The sequence below is a fragment of the Buteo buteo genome, chromosome 17 (assembly GCF_964188355.1).
Source record: "Buteo buteo chromosome 17, bButBut1.hap1.1, whole genome shotgun sequence".
Classification (NCBI taxonomy): Eukaryota; Metazoa; Chordata; class Aves; order Accipitriformes; family Accipitridae; genus Buteo; species Buteo buteo.
The window spans coordinates 20359068-20383083 of NC_134187.1; the positions used below are offsets into that span (position 1 = coordinate 20359068).

Consider the following 24016-nt stretch of genomic DNA (forward strand, 5'->3'; position numbering starts at 1 on the left):
GCTGTCACAAGTTTGCAGATAATTTTTGTGAGCAAAAATGGGCCTCTTCTCTTTGAAAATTTTGCCCCATGCTTCCCCCTTTCCCAAGAAACTATTCAGAATGAACTATTATAATATACTTTGGTTCTTTGAGACTTGAACGCTCTGTACTTTAGTTGATTCTATTAAAAATATAGTGAGAGGTTTACATAGATAAAGTCCTTCTAAAATTCATGTATTTTCGTTATCATAGCATGGCATAAATGCCATTTAGACATACATGTCACTCGTAGTAACCAAATGAATGTAGTAGCAATGTGATTAACCTATTCACCTTTCTCTTTTTTGGGATATTGGACTCTATATAACCAGTATTTTTGAAATATGTAATCAGTGTCCGTTTACTCAGGAGTCCATATGCTGATGACAGACAACATAATGCACTGGGGTGAAATGAAAGAATCATGCAAAAATTAATGAGCTATCTAAAAAGTATTTTGTTCCCATTTCCAGGGAACACGTTTTTGGTTGGGTAGATTCACCTTTCTAACCAATAAAAATATAAGAAAAGCTTTCAGCACTCCTCAGTTGGATTCCTCTTAGGAACCAGGTATGAAAGTTGTATGACTTTTGTTTCAGCATTCTGTAAGGTCAGATCTTAAATCTTATAGAAAGACTTTGGACGTATTCTTTCCATTTGGGCAATATGGTGGCCAGCTGGGTGACAATAAGCATTTTCTCAGATATCTGAATCTGTAGCATTTCCTCAATTGCTTAAATTTGCCAACAAAATTGGTAGAGCATATATGGCCAATCTTAAAAGTTAGATGAGTTTGATGCAACAGGGAAGCCATTTGCTTTTGCAGGGAGCTCTGCTGTTTCAGAACCTGGAAGAGAAGCTGTGTTAGATGAGGCTGATGTGCAACTGCTATTGCTATCCTGATGGGCAAGCGCAGGATGTCTAGCAGTTTATTTAAGAGATAATGGTGACTTAGTTTGTTGTTGCTTAGGTTATGGTGCAACTGCTGCTGTGATTTCAGCTGACGTGAAGAACTTTGAATCTACACTATCAAAAATGATAAAAGGAAAAAAAACTTAAGCAAAACTCAAGAGCTCAAGAAGATTGCTTCTGGCAAGCCAGCAGGCTTGATACTCAGTTTACTTTTACTATCATAATGAAACACAGTGGTTTACTTATTCCAACACAGTTACACAAGCAGTTAGCGGTCCTAATCAATCTACAGAGGCTGACATTGCTTTTTGACTGCTTTCCTTCCATATATAGTAGGCTGTGGTTAAGAACTGCAAAAATTTTACAGAGGTACCTGTATTAGCTGCTCTGCATATTACATGGAATTTAAACTTACATAGGTCAAGTTTTTCTTAGGATCCCATGCTATTCCAGTAATAATATATATGTACATTAATAAATATATGTATGTTCTATGTCAGATACTAGTCATTAAGAAAAAATACTCATAAAATGGGAACAGTGATAATAGAATTTTATAAGAAAAGTATTTAATGATCTTTTGAGAATCAACATAGTAATCACTATGCAACAATCCCAGTGAGAGCCCAGCTGATTTACAAGTGAGAGTTACTAGCAATCAGTGAGGAAGGTGGTATGGAGTTCCTTATGTCTACGCCAAGGAGTGGAGAGTGATAACAGTTTGTTCTTGGTGAGGTCTAAAAACTAATCAATAAATCAGATTTTTTTAGACAGTTTATTTTCTATTGGTTTTGATAGGGATCCTGATGTTTCACTTTCTTCTGCTCATAACATAAGCAGCTCTGATGGAATTTGGACTGTTGATTTTCCAGGGGAACAAAATGCAAAGTTAGGGGTTCTAAAACTACATGGTCTGAACATGGTACTTGCCTTTATCTATTGACTATATGAGAAAATTAGGTCTGTCAGCTCTGAATTTAGTTGTCTCAGTCAGTCGCTGCTCACTACAATGTAGATATCGTAGTAAACCACCATCAACCTTTTAAGTGACCTTAGCAGGAAGTCTGCTTAGTGTTCCTATCCCCCAGGTTTCTGTCACTTGTGCTGTAGATTAGAGCAGTTCAGAAAATTTCCATAAGTAACTATAGTCTACGTGGACAAATAGTTAAAATCTTAAGTATTGGTGATAGAAGAATTCCATCAGCAAGTATAGGACTACACAGGCAGCAATTGGTGGGAGGAAGGGAAGAGAGGAGGAAGGTAAGGTATTTTACTGTTTCTTAGATCAAATTCAGTGTTCTGTTAGAAAAGGGTATATCCTGAGAAGCTCAGGTACCTCACTGTCATCTCATTGCCTGTACTTTTTGTTAAAAGAAAGTGAATTGTGGATGGAATTCTCAGAGGATACAGATAATATACAGGTAATATAAATATACAGTTCTTACTGAAAATACTTGGACATTCACTGAAAACATCTCGGCCTTCTTGAAATCACATCTTTCTAGCCTCGTCATTGATAAACTAAAGGACTTGGAAAATACAGATGTATCCTAAAGAAACACTCTTAAAAATCTCAAAATACCAATTCAAAATAAAAAGAGAAAAACACTAAACTTTTTTTAGATGAGTCCCAAATTCCATGCTCGTATTTCTGTATGCAAACTGTTGATCCAAAACTAATGCTTAAAATTCCCCAGCAGTGGCCAGCATATCCTCTTTAAATTTCCATTAAATGTACTGAATCTCTCTGAAGAACAGATATCTCTCCATCTATCTGTGGATAGACTTGAGAAGCCCTTATGTTCAGCACCACTACTAAAGGAAAGATGAATATTTCCAATTTCCCTTATATCCCAGAAAGACAGAGCAGGTAGATGACCTGTGTTACAATAACCTAACCTGTAAATTGCAGTACAAATGGGAAGGAGTAAGAGAAAAGGCTGCTTTTGGAGTGCCCCTTCTCTGTGATGGCAACTGCCGAGGACCTTTGCATTGAAATCTGAAGGGTGCATTTGATTTGCAAGGCAAACTGAAATACTTTCTCCTGAGAAGAGCTCGCTTCAGGTAGTTGGGTCTCTATGACTGTTTCACAAAGCTTTTCTATTATAGAAAGAAATCTCTGTTGGAGGAGCTCCTGGAACAGATGTTCCAAGGCACCATTTAGCCCATATCACATGAAGACATTCAAGATGGCTTGTACTCTAGGTATTTCTTAATCTGCCAGGGGCGGGAGGAGTCAGGTTGATTCTAGATCTAAGGAAATTTGATACATCAATCAAATCCATTACACAGATGATGCTACAAAAACTATTGCAGTTTCCCAAGAGGTGATTTATTAGGACATATAAATCTTTTAGATACTCCCTTACATTTTCTATTAAACTCAAGGTAGCTGGCATATACAGTATACCAATATGTGGTTCTGCACCTAATTTTTCAGGTGGAATATACTGCAAAAATAGCTGTAAAACGTAGATAGCAGTGTATATTCAAAGGAGACACAATACAGTTTTTTAAAATAAATAAAAGCTAGCACACAGATGTAGAGATAGATGTTCTACCTGTTTTCACATTTCTTTAAATTGTAGGATTGTTTTTAAAAATCTGGTAATATGTTTGGGTTTTTTCCTTCACTTGCATGAACTTGACACAGACACATAGGTCGTCACAATTTGAAATCTACCTATTAGCTCTATTAAGATTGTTAGTTAGTGCCCTCCACTGTCTTCCTGATCCCCTCATCAGATTGCTTCTGAAGCACTTATGTCCTCTAAGCAAGAGGAGACACAAACACCAATCTAAAGATGAAAGAAGCACATGTGCTGAGGAAACTGTGGTAGCACACAGCTTTCCAGCTGTGCTTGCTGCTGGAGACACTGCATCTTGATAAAATTAAGTTGACATATCTGTATTAGCAAGGTCGCCTGTCCAGCCTGCTGACCACTAATCACATTCATTTGTTTAAACTATTAGCAGGAAAATGGTCATCTATTTGGTGAACACAGTAGGTGTTCAGTATTAATCAGAGCAGAGAGCTAGACTCACGTGTACCTCACAGGCAAAATGCCTAATAGAAGAAAATTATAGCTTTAAATTAAGAGGCCAGAAAGCATACTTTCACTACTTAGGACAATGTACATGGAAAGAAGTGCATTTTCCAGGGCCAAAGAAGACTAAATAAATACCTGACAGTTTCACAAGGTGAAACAGATCTTAAGCCTTTGCTGATAAACTCCATTGCTGTTTTATTTCACCTTCTTCATAAAAGAAGATACCCTGTGCTTAGGGTATCTCACCAATAACATTCTGAAGAACAGAAAAAAATAAATAGAGTTGCAGGTGGAAGACATTTATCCTGGCCATTGCATTGGTTTCCTCTGGATAAGAAGTTAAAGTTGCCTTTCTGGTCTAGTTATCAAATGCTCAAGCCTGGGAGTGGTTGGGTCAAACCACAGCATAAGAACTTTTATTGATACCTTCTTTCTGCATTGAAGATGCAAGCATGGATTAAAACACGTTCTGCTGTGTAGCTGTTTGTATTATTTCATATAGAGACATTCAGACTAAACATTTTCTCTGAAAATTTTTGTTGGAAATAATGCAATTAAAAGATTTGGAACAGCTAGTTCAGGGCTGGAAACCTCAAAGTTGTGGAGTAGGGTGGGGAAACAGCTAGCCAGTAAATACCCTCTGGATACTTCTAGTTCTTGTGGAAAAAGTTCAGATCTATTTATTGCAATTGTTCTGTGTTTGTGGTTGGTTGGTTGGTGGATTGCTTAAACACGACTGTGGTGTTTAGTAAACTTTTGCTTGCTGCTGTGTTCCATGTTCAAGGTGTTTACTGTTTGCTGCTCATAGACAGTGTAATTTGTTAAGAGCATTATTTAAACATTATTTTTTAATTCTCTGAAGTGAGATTGGGCCTGATACTGAGCTTGTTTACATCAGGACAAATCAAGAATAACTTTATGTCAGTAGAGTTACATTTACATGAAGTGGTGTTGCACATGTCATACCTAACTTTTCCTCCCCTCAAAGAACTATTTTAAAATATTTCCTTCTATGTGAATGTTTAATTCAGAAGCTCAGTAAACTTCCAATGCTGTGTCTAGAAACTTACGTGTAACTTCAAGCAGTTAGTAGCCCTCTTCACTTTAACTTCCATGTTTGAAGTTAGGAGTGTACTTAAGTATCCTTCTGATATAGAAGTTTGCATATTTAGCTCCTTTTCTTCAAATAAAAGGCCTTAAATGATGATGTGAAATATCTGATCCTTCAAGAGCAAATAATTCAATTATAGCTTTATGCAGTGTAAAGAAATTATTAACCTTTGATGAGACAGATTATAGATCTCTGCCATACACAACTTTTGTTGACATAAGCAGAAATTCTGTAGAGGACATTGGGATGCTTAAGGAGTTCAGGATCTGAACTGAAGGCCTTAGTAAGAGCATCATGGAACACATTCAGCACCACATCTGATTTTAATGCTGCTTCATTCTGAATCTATTTTACATGGCATGGGGTTGCTTGCTTGTATTTTTAATTCACCAACCCTTTCCTTCAGTGTTAGCTGAACATGAGATGTCAGGCCCATTGTAATGTCAAATTGTTTCAGGGCTTCTGTGTGACCGAACCTTTCTCTAGTCTTGCCAGAGTGGTAGGTCTGGAAAGGAACCGTATATCTCAGCAGTGCTGCCTTGGATTCTCGCAGATTGCAGTCCTCTAGAAGAGGCTGTGTAGAGGCTGCCTTTTCTGTATTTCCATTGCATCCTTCTGTCTGCAGATAATTGCTGAGTGTATCCTTGATTTTGTGTCTTTCATTTTTTGTCTGGCAAGATCATATAGTAAAATTAATTCTTTCTGGAATAAGACAGATTGGAGAACAAATTCAGAGCAAAAGTGCTGTAGCCTTAGAACTGTATTCCTAATCTCACTCAGACTCTCTGTAGCCTGCTCATTACCAACAATCTCCTGGTTTTGGCACAACTGTGCCAAGAAGCTGGTTGCTTATGTGTTATAGTGCTTTAAAGAACCAATAGTGAACTCAATTATACCGCAGCTCTTTGCATCGATATTTGCAAACATAGTGACCTAATGTTGTTGTAGAAAGTCTCAGTCTCACATCTGGGTTATGGCACTTTTGGAAACATATTCGCAGTTTGTTCAAAACCAAACTCTTCATGTTCTCTCTTTGAATTCCTTTGCCCTTCACAGTGCTACTTCAAAGGTTGCATTGTCCACACTGTACTGCAGCTTACATGGTGACCACGGACTCTGTATGAATCCTTCTTGACGCTACAGAAGTAATGATTCTTAAAAATAAGTTTTGCTTGGTCAGTGTTAGAAGTTCCTATTTTTCCTCTTCTGTTTAGGGTGCAGGTCTAAGGACAAATTTTGATCACCCTATTCATTCACAATTCCCACTGGGCTTCAAAATTTGTCCTAAAAGAGTGAACACAAATGGCAGCTTTTCACCCGGAAAAGCAGAGGACCTTATTTGGTAGCTGTAGGAGTTAATTTTCTGCTATTACAGTTCCTCCAGGAGATAATAAATGAAATACAATTCCAGACTGGATTGATCATTTCTTCTGATCCATATCTATTCTCATGAATCAAATCTGCAGTTCTGGCAAATGCCTTAAGTCACAGAAATTTTGTTTAACTGAAATACATAAACAACAACACTAAGAAAGCATTCTTTTCAGACAAAAGCATTGATGCATAATGAACATATGTACGTAATCCTAAATACTTTTTATTATGGAAGCATTTCTTCCTCATTTTACAGGTTTCAGAACAATTCAGTTTTGTTCTTTTGTCACCTTTATCACATATGACATAGTCCTTTTATACCATAAGAGATACTTTCCCTTCTGTGAATTAATGTATGTTACAGATAGACGTTTTTTTGAGAGCAGACTGTGGGAGCTACAGTTAGCGAGCTGGACAGCAAGGAAGGCCAAGTCATTTAGCAGAAGACAGAAAGGACTAACGCTAGGAAAGAAACTACCTCAAGGAGTTTGGTAAAGGATGTTAAATTAGGAAAGGCCACTGATGTGGTTATGGACTCAAGCTGGTTTTGGTCACTATTGTTGAAATCCTCAGAATTATTTGGCATGTAAAGGCTTCATGCAGAAAGTACTGAAAATAGTCAGTCATTAACATTAAGCATGTCAGGTATCTATAACACCACACTTGGTTTTTTTAATTTTTTTTTTTTTTTTCCCAAGGAATCCATGGCAGATCTTATATGCTCTATGCAGTAAAGATTACTGCTTTAGCAAAAATTTGCAGTGGCTCTGTAAGAGAAAGTTTTGCCAGTTAACAGGATTGACAGCTCAAGATTTAACAGGTGTTTATTAGGTGAGATCACCAGATAGTTCTGTCATCCCAAAAGCTTAATTTTGCAGGCTATACTGTTAATAGGAAGAGTAGGTAATAGTATTGCTGTGACACTGAAGGAATGCCACAGAAAAGCTGAATTTACAATTATAAAACAAACAAAGCAAGCAGGCATTTTCTTCCTTGTACTCTGTAGACATGGATTACTGATTACTGACGGTAACAAGAGAAGGATCTGTGTGGCATGAGTACTTCCAGTCACCTAACACAGGAGTGTTTGCAAAGCTGCTCAGGCCCATGTCAGTCTAGGGTTAGATCTTTACATCTTCCAAAGCATATGTGGTGAGATTCCTTACTTATCATATAAACTTTCAAGGCACATTATGCAACTGCTTTTCTTCCGGTTTCTATTGTATCAAATCTATTGTTTCATGAACTGCCTCAAGTTATTACAGAAGTTCTATATAAAGAAGACGCATCTGCTAAACAGTTTCTTGGACACCCTGTAAAGCACTGGACTGAAGTTTTTACAGAAGACTGTCTTTTTATCATCTGCAATAGTTAAAACTTCATTCAACTTTAAAGGCTGGCATCCAATGGAAAGTTAAAATTTTTTTCTTTTTCTATTGCAATACGTTGAGTAAAACTTTGCCCTCAGATCATTAAGCACAAAATATATTTTAAAAATTAACAGCGGAAATACAGAACGACGGATAATTATTACCAGACTGTTAGGAATAGGGCTGGAGCTGGACTTATGAAAAGTATACTAATGTTTATATTAGAGTGTGGGTTTTTTTCTAATGAGAACAGTCCATGGATGTCCTTCTCTGAAAATACAGCCAGAAAGGGCAACTTTTAAGTGAATAGAAACTGGAATCCTTTCTTGGCAGCCAAGGATCCTCCTACATTTGATGGAGTGAGATAAATGTTTCAGAGTAGAATGAAATGGAAATTCTGCCCCTACCTGTAGCTCAGGTACCTGAGTTTAGTGTGAGAGGTGATGGAGGAGTTCAGTGCCACATTTACTTCTTTCCTAACACAGAAGGTTAGAAGCTAGACCAGAGACTGCTTTGCATAAGCAGTGTTCTTACACATTCTGCTGAAGCTCTGTCACACCCTAGAAAAAAAAATTCAAGAACTGCAGTAGACCAAAGGGGGTCATTCTTCTGGGAAAGCAGGACATGCTGGGTTCCTGTCTTTGCTCCGAGGACACTCTCACCATCTTTTGAATTGACTGCTTAGTATTAGGTTAAAAATCAGTCCTGGGAGGAGGGATCAGACACTACATTTCTTTCTTTTAGGCAGGTCCTCTTGTATAATATGTACAATAAAGACAGTATATTTTTGCATGACACAAATAACATGGGAAAAAAAATGTATGGGTCTTACACTACTCTTGTGTTTTCTGCTTCCTAGTGGAGCTTGCATCCAGTCTAGCTTTTATTGTGGTGACTAGCAAACTTTTTGGGGAGATGTGGTATTGAATCCGCTCAAACTGGGAGAGCTTTTACTCTTAGTCTTCCAATTCTTTACCAAGTGACCTACTAAACAATGTATTTTACCTGGGAGATGGGTAGGTGGGGGTGAGCAGGGGAAATGAAGGAGGAAACAGGCAGTTCTTCCCTTGGCTACAAATTATAGCAAGGCAGTCAAAGCAACACTTTATGGGAGGCCTTTTCCTTTCAGGTGTGTATTAGAGCATACCATTGGATTGGGTCTTTCTGGGAACTTATGTATGAAAACACCCAGTGTCTAGAATCCTTCAAGGCTTAAATGGCAGATAGGTGGAGAGCTACTTAAGGCTGGAGCTATTTCGGTACACATGGAAGCAGAGCTTTGAACAGTTGATCAGTGTTAGAGTGAGGCTGTCTCCCAGGTTTAAGCCACAAGTGAGAATAGGTGTAGTTGTATCACCAAGAGAAATAGAAATATGACTGTTCCTTTCTATACAACATGCCACAGGAGAAGTCCAATCTGAAAGTGATGTAGAAATTGCTGCTGCTATTCGTAAGGTTTTTTTAAAGAAGTGATTCATGTTGAAATGTCCATTAAAGATAAGTACAAGTTTAAGAACAAATTCGATTCAATGGCTGGAGGGTCTTCTGACAAAGAAGTGGAAAGAATAAGTTCCAAGTGTAAAAGGGAGTACAGGACTTGTGCAGGAAAAAAAAAGAACGCAGAAAGACATAAAGAAATGATTAGGAGGTCAGCATGGGGGTACTGCAGAAAGCAAGTGAAATATGCTGTTAGGATTCCTTCCAGGACAGCAGTAAATGACAAAGTCATGAAAGCTGCAGTCTAGAATCTACATTATGCAGAATCTTTAAAATAACAATTAAAAGGCTTTAAGAAAGAAGGGTAATTTTATAGTACAGCTGATCAGGATCAGGGCTAGACAAAATACCCAGACCACAGGCAATGCAGCACAGTACAGTTATTTTCTGTTGTTATATTCTCCCCTCCCTAGTATGTAAGCATTTTACTACAGTTCATAATGTGATGTAACTTACTGTGTCTTTATGCCATACCGAGGGAATTTTATATCATTGTCGTTAGTAGAATCAGAACTAGACAGACGCAGAGCACTTTTAAAAACCCAGCCAGTAAGTGTAGACTCCCTGAGAGTTTTTATAATATGGAAAACCAGGATTATTAAACTTGACTTGATCTGTGCAAAAGACAGAAAGAGCGATGAGCCAAAATTACTAACTATTTAGAAATGCATAACTAAAAGTAATAGCAGTGTATTCGTAAAAGCAAGAATAACTGTCCTTTGGCAACTGTATGTTTTGCTTGAAATCCAGAAATTGCACATCACTGAGAAGATAGGCAGTGTGGCAATAATGTACACAGTTTATCTGAGTTTTAGGAATGGATTTGATGCAGTTCCATTTAATAAGTTCATTTTGAAATCATAAAACATAATACAGCACCAGATACAAAGGGACAGAGGGGAAAAGTTCATGTTGGATAGGTTAATTCCATTGGCTTTTTAGTAGCTCAGATACTTCAGTGTGCAGAAATTTAAGTTAATGAGACAAGAGCCTAAAAACAATCATACAAAGTAAAATTGAAAGTGAACAATATGTTAGGGTGATGTGAGTATGAATCACCTGATGAATACTTGAAGAAAAAAATAAAAACAAAAATAATTTCAGGCAGAAGTAGAGGTATTGACTTTATCTCATGTACATTACTTTCACCAGTGAACTCCAGCAAAACAAGTTCTGAGCTGAACCATCCTGAGACCAGACTCAGACTCAGGTTTTAGTTTTGTGCAGTGTAAGAAAGATTATCTCTGTATCTACATGTGTGTGTGCATATATTTTGGAAAACTGGCTATTGTGGTTACTGTCTGATTGATCCACTTTGTAGTTTGTTGTTTCTGTGAGGCCAGTTGGAGGAAGAGTTTCAGCAGAGATGTTGTGCACTGAGACTGTGCCGCTGTAGTCAGTTTAGGTACTGTGAGGCTGGCTACAAAGCCACTGCCATCATAGGTGGCAGGTATATCTTCAGTTGGAAATATATAGAAATATATGTAAATATGTAGGTGGTTACATTTGTCCAGCGAAAGTTTTCCTTTTATGAGATACAAGCTTTCATCATCAGGACAGATACTCCAGTTCAGATCTGAAAAGCAGTGGGAAATCCCTCATAGAAAGGAGGAGCTGACAATTTCTAAAATGGTGGCACCGTGTGTTCTGTAGGTGGACAGGTAGTTGGAACAGCTTCACTGGAAATATCTTTGCAGATGCAGTAGTGACCGAAAATGTTTCTTAGATATGTTACCATAGCACATGTTTTCTGCATTTGACAGGTCTCTGATGCTCTAATCTCCTTCTTAGACATTTCCAATCTCATAGGCCATCTGTACGTGTAATACAGATGGCAAATAAACAGAAGATAATAAAGACTCTTTGTAGCTAGCTGCACCATTGAGTCACCATTTTCTGTTTTTTGAGGTCCACTGTATATGTGTTCTTGACTGAGTGGAGTAGCACGGTTAAAACAATAGGTTCCCATTTGCCTTACTCGTTCCTTCTGAAGCTACAGTTAAGTATGCTTTCTATTCATGCCAACTTACAGATTCTTCTGCCTAGTTTTCTGTCTCTTCAATAATTGTAATCAAAGACAACATCTATGTGAGTGAATAAAGCAGACCATAGTCCGCCCATTTAATGCTGATTTCAACAGTCGCATGACTTGAGTGCATACAACTAAGCTTTTACCTTCCAAGACAGAATCACCACGTTCAAACTCCTTTTTGGGAATGGTCCCTAGCCAGCATCTCTGCACTGTGTCTGGCCATTGCTGGAAGGATGCTAAGTCACTCAAGTCAAAATCATGCCAGGGCTTCACTAAGAGTATAGCAGTATGAATAATCACATGCCACTGCTTGGTCTGGTGTTCTGTCCCTGATTAGTTTATACTACAATGGCTGTAACCAGAGGCAAAGCACCCTTTGTATTTACTTTCTCCTTACTCTATGGAGTATTACTCAGCCTTCCCTGTCATCAAAAGATGGGGAATGAGGGAAATGTAGATGAAGAAGCTGGATGAGGGGATAAGGAAAAAAGGAACAAACCCCCTAACGAAAAGCTTTACATTTCAGATGAAGTAAAGTCTGGCATTCATGCACACAGAAGTCTTTGTCCTTCTAGATCTCTTGGCACTGAACTCATTGAGGGGTTAGAAAGAGAGACAGGAAGAAGAAATTTCAACAATACTATATTTAGCAGTTCTCTCATCCTTTAAAACACTGGTGATCTGTGCCTCTGTCCCCTCTGCCAGTCAGGTCAGATTATTATCAAAGCACAAACAGGCTTCCTTTGATAATCAAACACAACTAAAAGTAAGTAATTAAACTTATAATGGAGATCAAACTCATCCAGTAAGATACAACTCTCTCCATGCAATCACAAGCATCTATCCTATCCAAAGCATCCATACTACCCCATCCACACCAACCTTTCCCTATATAACTTTGTCTCTGTCCGCAACCTAAAGATAGCTCCTTTTAGGAAGCGCCTTCCTTCCTTCCTCCCTGCAATTCCTACTGTGTCATAATAAAGATACTGTTGAAGCTCAGCAAGGAGCAATGTGAAAGTTTTGAGTAAAAGCAATTGGGATAGGATTCATCCCATCAATTTAATTTAGAACCGATCAAGAGGAATAGTCACTTTTAGGGAATAAATCAGCCAATCTACTTTAGATACATAAATCACATCCCAGGGTGCATGTTTTTGCCCATTGTCTATAAACGGAGTCTAGGTGTCTAGTTCATATGGAGACGTGTTTAATGTGGACATCTGTATTGAGTCAGAGATCTGAACTGAAACAAAACCAGTGATAAGAGATTATGTATCCCTATAGTAACAGTTTCCAACCTGTCTTTCTCAGAGATCTGTATGTGAGAAAGAAAACAGTAGTTACGAACTGAAAATGTGTTGTTCAGGCTACATCCTTTGCAAAGCATGGAGGATCATGGGGAGGGGTATAGGTAGGGATCACTGTCTCCTAAGCAGCCTTTGGAGAAGCCCCATGAGGAGCTCCATATCAAGAGCTGTCTGAGTGGGTGTTCTCCCATCGGTGCAGCTGGTCCTCTGCTCCCCTGCTGTCTCCCTGCTGTACCTCAGTATCTGGAGAATAGCTTTGGCTTCCTCATTGCCTGCTGCCCTGCTGAGCTGTGGAAACCTCAGAGAAAGCAAGAAACTGCCATACTCCACTGAGTCATTATAAGGCTATGAGACAGAATATCTCCCCTCCCTCGTATAGATTTCCTGGGGAGAAGAAGTAGGATGAAATGAGTACCAGTCATCAGCTACAGCCGTCTCATTATCTGCCCAAACAGAAGTCAGGTTAAAACAGTTAAGGGCTGCCTGAACCTGATTCTCAAAGCAGCATGGACCAGATGGGAATGACTGGCTAAATTGTACTGCCTTTGCAAACCCAGCATATCCACTTCTGATCACAGATATTCTCAGCAAGTTCTTTCTCAAACCTAAACATATGCCTTCATACCAAATATTGCAGATACTGCAAACCAAACAAGCAGGCTTCATACCAACCAGGGACTTTATCTACTTAAAGGGATGCCTGTATGTAACCAAAAAGTATTTTCTGCTCTCTTTGTGGTGGAAAAAAAAAATAAAATCCCCAGCATATTCATTACCTCTTGACTTTTTGGAAATAATGTTTGGCTCTCAGGATGAAAAGATTGGAGATTGTAACCAGAAGGCTGCGGGAAGTGATTATTCCCCTTTATTCAGGACTTACACTACTGTTTGTGGAGACTAGATCCAGTTTTGGGCTCATCAGTAAAAGAAAGCCTTGAAATACTGGAGTCCAGTGGTGAACAACCAAGATGATTAAAGAGCTGGAGTACATGATGTACAATGAGAGACTGAGAAAAAGGAGTTTGTTCACTTGAGGGGGAGAAGGCTGAGGGGAGATCTTACGCTTGTCTTCTGCTACTTATGTGGAGGGTAGAGAGAAAATGAAGGTGTGCAGTGACAGAATAAGAGGCAACAGACACAAGCTGTAACAAAAGAAATTCCATTTAGAAATAAGGAAGGAATTTTTCACAATGAGGGTGGTCAAACTGGAACAGATTTCCCAGAGATGCCGTGGTATCTCCATCCTGGAAGATATTCAGAACTGGACTGACAGGACAGGGCCTGCAGAATCTGCTCTAAGCCGGCCCCTTTTTTGAGTGAGGGTTGGACCAGATAGCCTCCAGAGGTATCTTCCAACCTCAGCTCCTCCATGGTTCCATGGCACCAGTGCAACGTAGATGGCACATGAGATGCCTTAAGATCAAAGAAAGGCCAGCAGCACCTTGTGGTGAAAAGACAAAATCTTAAATGGAGCATATCGGCTTGAGTCAGAACCTAGATAATTTTTAAGGAGCTGTTGCAGTCTGTCATTTGAAGCAAAATTGTCACAGTCATGATCTTGCCAGAGGAGCTGTCACATATCTTCAGATCCTTTTCCAAAACTGTGCTGATACAGGTAGCTCATAGGGACTTAGGGTGGGAAAACATGACTGAGTAACGGATAACCTCTTTTAAAAAAGTACATTGCATCCCCATTCATCTGGATTATCTGATGCTCTCTCTTTTAATCTAAATTCCTGCTTGGTTCTGTGATATTAATAGCAATAACCCAAGTAAGAATATCTATATTCTACCAATACTGTATGTGAATATTTGTAGATCAGGATGCTAATCATGCAGGTGTGACATAGGCGGAGGCATAATAACAGGTTGTAAGAATGGCATAAGCAAGGAAAAAAAGAGTATTTCAGGGCATTGATTGTATACAAACACCTGTGCATTTTGATGAGAATACACTGATCTCTACAGAAAACTAAATCTTCAAAAATGCTGCTATGCCAAAATAATTTATTAATATTCATTGTTTCAATTTTAAATGTATTTTAATAGCAAAAAGGAAAAAAAAACAAGGAATGCTTTTATATGTCAGTAATCACTCCACAAGAGGAAACAAATTCAGATCTGTGAGGATTCCTTTTAGTCCTTAGGGGAAAAAAAAAAGTAGTACTTAATTTTCCAGTGAGCAAAACCAGATAAAAAGTGGAACCCATAGAAAATGAAAAGATCAAATGTAACAGGAAAGAAAAATAAAGGAAGAAAAGACAGAGTAAGACAACAAATTATGTACAGTATTTAAAAGTCTGTATGGGCTTGCTCTGTGGTCCTTGCTCATACTTTATAATACTGAATCCTACTGTGATGTGCTGTGTTCTTTAGCTCAGACCTTCCTTGACATGCTTAATGACTTCTGCTCTTCATTTATTTTACTTTAAGCCTTGGTTATTAGTTGAATACTATAATTATTGTAACAGAGTCTAAACAGTAAATCCCAGTATTGTAACTATTATAAGTAGGTGTAGCAGGCTGAGGGGGAGGAGTGAAAAAAAATTAGATATAATGGAATAATTAGAGTGCATCAGGTAAATAAGCGAACAGTTATCTTTTTCTTTTGACTTTCATTAGGTAATATTAGGTCCATAAAGGAATCAACTACTGTAAAAACAAATTGCTTGGGTCTTTACCTAAAGTACTTACAGTGTAAAAGAACTTCAGGAACTTTTGCAGAGATGAAGAAAGAATTGCACGTGGTCAACTTCAGTGTTCAGTGCGTCCCTCAAATAGGCATATTCAAAGGCTTGGGCTCTGATGCGAATCCCATGCAATAGAAGTGTTCAGGCTTCTAGAGACCTTGCTTAGGCCCTTGGAGAGTTATACGTGTTCTCTATTTCTTCAGTGGGGAGTGGAGAAGTTGTTGAGGGCTCACTAAGTTTTCCACCTCTTCAGTTTCCTTACTCATAAGATTTTCCCAGAGGAGAAGGCAATGTACAGACAGCCCCCTGGCCCATACGATGCTGTAACTATCTAAGATTTGGGATTCATGTCTTGCTAAATATTTCTCATAGGCGAGCTATCATAGGTTGTAATGTGGAGGTGTATGCATGTACCTCACTTTACAGCTTAGAGGGAGAAAAATGGTGATGTAGTAGGACTTAGGAATTGACAAGTGGCAGTAGCAAGAGCAGTGAAGTGTTTTAAAATAGGTAATGCTGCCTGGATAATGAAACCATCCGTCTGGGCAGAAAGTCTGTATGACCATGTACAGGTTCACCTTGTTAGCCATCATGTTTTCCCATGCTTGGGAGAAAGTGAGTAATTTGATACACGGACCACAGATTTAGAAAGTCTTGTTTCTGAAGTCTTTGGCCTTTGGTAGGAATGTAGCTGCTATTACTGAAGTATCATTGCCTCTCTCTGCAGAATCTCTCAAACTAAATGCTGTATATTTTCCTTTTCAAAAAGAAGGTGCTGTTTTGCATGACTCCCTACACTAAAAACAGCAAGCCATTTCTTCTGCCAAGAAATTGTTTAAATATGGTTGTAATAGGAACAAAGGGAGAAAACAATCAAGGACGTAGAGGCTGTAGTCCTTATTCTCCAGTGACTCCTGCTATGACATGGAAAGAGTCACTCAACTTCTCTGTGTCTCAATTTCCCATCTGTAAAATGGGGTTAAAATACCTACCTCACAGGGGTGTTGTGAGGCTTTTTAAAATAATGTTTGTAAAGTGCTTTGAGATCCTTGGATGAAAGGTGCAATAAGAAATCAAATTATTCACTTTTTGTAGTGCAATACAAGAGTGCACTTCTGTTGAGATGGCTAAAGGCTTCCAGCTCTTTATAGCTATTCCACGTACTCTTCACTATAATTTCCCTCCTGTCATTTGTTACATCTGCTGGGAGTTAAAAAGAACAAATTTTGCGATCAAGAATACCTAAATTGTCATAGTATTGTGCAGATGAGGGCTAAAATAATCTGATATTCTTTTTAAACTGTGTTGCATATTCCTTGTCTATGCAACCCTAAAGCTAACAGAAAAAGGATATATGATAACTTCGTGCGCTCTTCACGTAAACTGGCTAACTTGTGTCTTTTTGAGACAAACTCAGCCTCTTCACCAAATAAAAAAACTGCAGTTCGGGTCAGTGGTTACAAAACTTATGTAGGGGGTAGAATAGGTGTTTTAGTCCTGTATGTTTTGCAGTCATTTATCAAACAGCCATTAAACAGCATAGTGTCAAGGGAGTTACTGAGTTAAAGGTTAAATCTTAGGAATTGTAGAAATGTGAAATGAAAGCATGATTAGATTTTACAGAGCTGAATCAAAGAAAAGGCACATAGGTTCACGTAGAGCTGCTAGGCTAACGTACTTTCCAGAAGACCCTTAACTAATTCACAAACTAATTCAGTACTTAAAAATTTCAGTTTAATAAACAGGTGACACAAGTGCTTCGCTGGAGCAGGCTCAACATCCAACAGACTGTTATTGAGAAGATGACATAGTATACATAAATATCCTTTTCATTAAAATTAATTGCTGCATGGAGATAAGAAACATAAGCAAAATAGTTGTTAAAGGAAGCAGATAGAACAAAAGGACAAAAATTAAAAGAGGAGGAATGAAACTTGATGAAAATATTTTGTTTTCCTGCCTCTCTCATTTGGGATTCATGCTTTACACCTTCTTCTCTTCCACCACCTTTTTTTCTTCTCCTTTTTAGGATTGAAGAGGCAGGAGAACTCAAAAGGATATAACCAAACAAACAGAATAAAAAATATTATAGTTACAGCTTTCACCCAGCTTTACCTACTCAAAAGGAATTTACATGTCTTCACTCATACACTATGTGATTCATATTTTGATTTTTCACTGTTGTGGAGGCAAAGTATAACTTATTCCTCCCATTGGTGATCATTTACATGACTCTTATTCTTGTACAGACAAACACAGAACCCCTTTATTAAAAAACCCTGAAGCTTCTCAAATTTCAAAAGATGGCCTGGAATAGTCACTGCATACCTGAAGAGTTCTCTGGATGGCTTGAGAAAACATGTTTTTTCCCTACTCTTTATTTCAGTATCCTGTTAGAGCTAGATTTGGACTGATTTCACCAGTGTTTGTAGATATCTCATCCTAAAGTTGAAGGCACTGGCAATTTTGGAGCTATAGCTCACTGCTTCTTTAATTACTTTGATGTTCCTTCTGCTACATCTGACTGCCCATCAGACATAGTTACAAGAAGCATCCCACAAAAGCAGCATTTTCTACTGAACAATCTTCTTGGCATCAGGTTTTATCCTTAATATTTAAGTTAATGTGGATTTTTTTGTACATTTCACTTTAGAAAATTATTGTTAGTGTATTAAAACTTCTGCTTTTCAAATAGCACAAACTAATTATCCAGTAATCCTTAACTGCCTACTTCTATGCAGTCATTCAAGATGGAAATTTTTCAAATAGGAAGTGTTAAGTGGCATCCCTTACTTTTACACTGAGAATCTGATACTCTGATATACTTAATTTTTGAGGGACTGAAACATAAATATGAATTATGATTACCTTGAGAACAACAGTAACTAAAATAAAACCACCTTTGATGATAAATAGGCAACCCACTATTGACTTGGAATATCTTGTCATGTAAAAATACCACACATCCTTCCCTATTAATTATCTTGCCACTGTATTAAAGTAGATTATATATATTATATAATATTTTAGCAATAGAACATTTTTTTCCCCTAGGCGTAGCCTAGTCATCTACCAGTTCTGCTGCTTAACTACAGCCTACTATCATCCCAGGATCCCTAACCACTGTGTAGAAGGAATACTATCTTGTGGCTGAAATATTAATTATTGTGCTGTTGAGCTTTGTATTTAAAACTCTGATTTATTATCTTGTCCACTAACTAAAAATTATTTTTATCAAAAATGATTTCCTATCTTCAAAATGTTAGTGTACAAGCCACCTACTACCTGAAATTTCCCACTGTGGTTGGTTTAACCCAAAACATAAAAGTCACACTTTAGAAAATGCTACGTATTTAGGTGTACCAGTGTTGAAAATACATCAGAGCTGAAAAGATGCTATCAGAATTTGATAGACTAGCTCTTGAGCAGGTTTTAATTGTCCTAGCTCTACTGGTTTCTTTCAATTTGCACCAGCTGAAAAACTGGCCTAGCACATCAATGTAATGACAGATTTAGGAACTTTCTATTCCAGTTGTGATGCAAAACATTTAAATATTGCTCAAGTAGCCGATTATCAAAACATAATTTATGAGGTGTTCATTAGTAAATAATGATGAATGTATATGTGTTTTAAGAATGGGTCTAAGAATGACATAACTTCTGAGTGAACATGAGATATCAGAAAATGCTCTCTGGATGATATTCATCTGACCAAATATGGATATCTTTAAGGTAGGCATCTAGTCTGAGTCCCTTTGTTGTCAATGAAGAGAAACAGGCATGTCTAGTAGTTATTAATTTTATTCTCAAGCAGATATCTTAACCAGATCAGGTGGACTGTATCCTTAAAGTGTCTGCTTCTCTTACTGACTGAGGACAGGAACACGGAATAGCTTACTCAGGTATAGATGCCTGCCTTGCTCATGTCTAAAGTTAGGTGAGATGAATCTCACCCTCAGGGCCTCACATTGGCTCCATCTTATTAAGTTGTCCCTCTGTTATTCAACAGTTACTAAAACAAAGCTAAGTAAAATGTGGTAACTCTCCACCATTATGTTACGATACACAGGACAGTAGATAACAGCCCTATCATACATGTATGACCATATAATTTGGGCTAGCATATTGACTTAAAATTACATTGTGCATATAATTGCTTCTATCTTCCTTTCATGTAACAACTCTTTTAAAATTCTTACTTCTCCACAGTTTGTGTAGTTAAACTGAGAGACCTTGATTTCTACTGATGGATCCACTAAGTAAAATACCATTTTGATCTTTGCATATAGTTATTGGTTATCTAGTGTTGATGGTGTGTATGGTGTTAAAAAATTGAAAATTTCCTGCTTGGTGTATATTCTTTCTCTTTTGGTGAATGGTGTTCATCAGTAAGAGAATAAATCCAGTAGTACTCACTCCTTTGCCATCTACCATATTTACAGGAAATACAGGAGTGAGAAAAGTTGGAAACATAGGCAATGATGTCTCATTAGTAATATGATTGTTATAAATCCCATAAAACTGTAAATATAGAAATGTAAGGAGAAACATAAGTATTTATGCCATAATATTTAGCAGCGGTAGTAATTAGCTTTTTGATTGCCTTTTTCTTATCATTTCTGTGAAAGAAATTCATGTGAATAGCAAATAAACAAAAATAGCCTGATGGACTACAGAGAAATGCACTTCACATGGGCCTTAGTGTTATAGAATTGCTGTATGATTAACAATATTTGACATGCAGTTTGTTTTCTGTCCATGCGATTGCAACAACAGTTCCAATTGTAGCCACTTTTTTCTTTTCTTTTCCTTTTTCTTTCTTTCTTTGTTTCTTTCTTTGTTTCTGTTTTTTATGCAGAAGACCATCAAATGAATTGTCACAATACTCGAATAATGCAAGACACAGAAAAAGACGATAACAATAATGATGAGTATGATAATTACGATGAACTGGTGGCCAAGTCATTGTTAAATCTTGGCAAAATTGCAGAGGATGCAGCATACAGAGCCAGGACAGAATCAGAAATGAACAGCAATACATCTAATAGTCTGGAAGATGATAGTGACAAAAATGAAAATATTGGTCGGAAAAGTGAGCTGAGTTTAGATTTAGACAGTGATGTTGTTAGGGAAACAGTGGACTCCCTTAAATTATTAGCACAAGGACATGGTGTAGTGCTTTCAGAAAACATTAATGACAGAAATTATGCAGACAATACTTCACAGCAAGATAATAGGAATATGAACTTTGTAATGCTAGGGAAGCCTGTGAACAATGGACTTACAGAAAAAATGGTGGAGGAGAGTGATGAAGAGGTGTGTCTCAGCAGTTTGGAGTGCTTAAGGAACCAGTGTTTTGATCTGGCTAGGAAACTCAGTGAGACAAACCCACAGGAAAGAAGTCAACAGCAAAACATGAACACTCGTCAGCATGTCAGGCAAGAAGATGACTTCCAAGGAAGAACACCAGACCGGAATTACTCTGATATGATGAACCTAATGAGGCTTGAAGAACAGTTGAGCCCCAGATCTAGGACTTTTTCTAGCTGTGCAAAGGAGGATGGTTGTCACGAAAGAGACGATGATACCACCTCTATTACTTCAGATAGGTCTGAAGAAGTGTTTGATATGACAAAAGGTAACTTAACCCTGCTTGAGAAAGCAATTGCTTTGGAAACTGAGAGAGCAAAAGCCATGAGAGAAAAAATGGCAGTGGAAGCTGGAAGGAGGGATAATATGAGATCATTTGAGGAACAGTCTCCAAGACACCTTTCTGGAGATGACAGGAAGCCTAAACCCAGTGACGGCCATGTCAAAAAGCCATATTATGGTAAAGGTAATATTTCTATATACCGTATGTTATGTCATGAGAAAGTGTGAGCTAACGTGTTAAGTTTTGCATAGATTTCTGAAATGCACTTATTAATTCCACGAAATGGGAACTTTATTTAAATTGTAGTAGTATGACATGATTGTAAAATAGCATCATGCTGCGATTATAAAATAAAAGAATTCATTCTGCAGTGTTAGAAATATGTACAGTATTTCAGTGAATATCATTTGGCTAAATTAAAAAAATAACTTTTCAGGGAAACAAAACAATTAAGAGATCATGTTGAAAGAGGCAAAGATTTTTCTCAAGTTTGTAATATATTTTATAGTAATAATTAAAAAACAATGAAGAGAATTACATTGCAAACTATATTGGAGAGTGGAGTTTTATGTAGCAGGTAGTCAATCAGCTATGAAGTGCATATTTTACAGATTGGATTGGGTAGGTGGCATTGTGACTTATAAAATTATCATCAAATGACAGTTATTGATGAAGCCTCTCCCATCTAAAATGTAGAATTGCCTGATAGAAATTGAACAGTATCAGAATGACCGATAACATAAGATAGGGGCAGTGACTGCACATTAATTATCTTAAGATAGTAAGGTAATGGAAACCATTTGCTATGCAAGGCATGGTGTGGCCTGGGCTGAGATCAATAGCAATTTCTTTCTTATGTGCATTCCACTTCACTGGTTTCATTCCATTGTGGAAACAGTTAAGGTGCTGCCTTGACCATAATTCAATACAAAAGAAAAAAAAAAAAGAAAAAAAAAAAGAACAGACAAAAGGTTACCTTTAGAAGGCCTTTTAATTTATGGGATTATCATGGTGATGGTGTGTTTATATTACCACACCCCTCTTTAACATGTCTACATCTGTACATGTAGGGCCGTGTTATATAAAGTGTTCAATACCTCCTGAGACTCATTGAACACCCCTGATTCCCATTGACTTTAGTGGAAGTTGAGGACGTGGTATTTCTTGGGAGATGCTAAGCAGGGACTGGGTTCATCTTATATTTGTTGTAAAAATACTTGGTTTCCTTTCTACAACTGAGATGGTGGGCATTTTTCTCCTTTTTATAAATCCCTGTTTTGAAAAAGTAATACCCTCAGATCTACCTGTGACATTCAGGTAGGCAGACAACATCCTGGTCCAAGAAAGGTTTTGATCTTTTTTTACAAGCCTTACAGACAAGTAATGACCAGTCTTTTAGAAAAGCATGGAAATTACTGATGTCAAACACTCTTCTGCAATGTATTTTAGTGAAGTTTTGTTTGTTTTAAACACAAATATATGGTCCAGTGAGTGCTGTAGTAACTTTGGGTATTTGGGGAAGACATATTCAGTTAGTGTATTACTGCATAGCCATGTGGATGTTGTGCTAAATGTTGTTCGCATCTGACCTATTGTAGGTACATTTCCCTTTGAATATATGTCTCTGATAAAAACCACAGAAAACATGGCAAACCAATATTAATTTTTGAACAGCTTTTTAATTCTGGTGTTGTCCAGCACTTCCAGTCTATGTATGCCTGGAAAAGCATTTACGCATACAGATCTGCTGTCTCCTATAATTTCTGACAGTAACAGAAGTATGACCTTCCTATTTCAGTAAATTTTAGAGCTTCTTTGAACCATCCTTTCTTAGGAGCTGCAGGCTGAATTGATAACAGGTCCAAACCCCAGCCAGGGACTAAATATTGTGGTAGTTTGGACCAAGAAACTTTGTGGAGTGGATCGTTCTACATTTTTTTAATAAAGGAAGAAAGAAACAATTATTCCTTCCTTACTTGAAAAAAACATAGGAACATTCTGGTAGTTGTTGAGAGAGGAAGCTTTAAGCAAGACAATTTCTTATATCATTTGTTCTCCACTCACACATTACCTTCCAAATACTCCTGGGAGAGATAGCCACAGAGGTGTATGATATGGTTAAGTGGAGACTTTTTGGGTACACAAGTTTGCAGTGAGAACTGCTTTCTGGCTTCAGAAGTTCTGCTTTCAGAGATCACAGAAACAACTGTTAAGGGACCACTAATCATTTTTTCCCCTGCCATTTAAAGCCTTCTAAACAGGCTTTCTTCTGAAATTTATGAATTTTAAAACCTTTTGAGTCCTCTGACAACCTTCACTCAGGCAGTAGTCCCATTCTGGCAAGGAGTGAGGAAACGTTACAGAATTAAATAAAACTATGCAATATTTCTCCCAATTAGCAGAAAAGGATTTACAAAAGAGTATCCAATGTTTTGTATAAAGTTGTGGAAAGTTTAGTCAAATGTCTTCCATTAAAAGCAATGGGAAATTGTGCAAGTACAATTTTATGCAAGTTTTGAAATCATTAAGAATAGTGTACAGCATCTTTTCTGACTCACTAGACCATAAAGGCTCTTAAGGAACTGATACATGCTATAACTTTATAGCATAGACTTGAATACAGAGGAGGATTGGCTTGACGCTGTAGGTTGTAAGTGTCTGAATCCTCAGCTGCTCTAAATTAGAATACCTTCACTGACTTCGGTGGAGTTCTGACAATGTGGACTAGCTAAACTTCCTCTAGTTTGAAGTCTCTAAAAAGCCATTATGGTCTATTAATCATCTACATTTTTTGCAGTCCTTGAATATTGTTATATTTACATAATTTATATTTCATTTACATTACTTACTCACTTATCTAATGATTTTACACATCCCAAAGTACTTGACTTGAAGAGTTGCTTAGAGTTGTGTATGTATGTAGCTGTGGGCTTGCTGTTCTAGTGGTCTCAGCACAGGCCTATCTGGCAGGAATTCAAATCCCTCCTCTGACATTTGC

General features: G+C 37.6%; 1 protein-coding gene across 4 annotated transcripts in view; it reads left to right on the plus strand.

Annotated features, from left to right (window-relative positions):
* Positions 1-24016, plus strand: part of MYT1L (myelin transcription factor 1 like) — a 128182-nt gene that overhangs the window by 24477 nt on the left and 79689 nt on the right. For 3 of the 4 annotated variants that reach the window (XM_075049870.1, XM_075049871.1, XM_075049869.1), the window contains exon 5: positions 20224-21195. In XM_075049870.1, the coding sequence (XP_074905971.1) occupies positions 20224-21195 (972 nt within the window). Of the gene's footprint in view, positions 1-20223; positions 21202-24016 lie in introns of all 4 variants that reach the window. The other variant, XM_075049868.1, reaches the window with a different exon arrangement.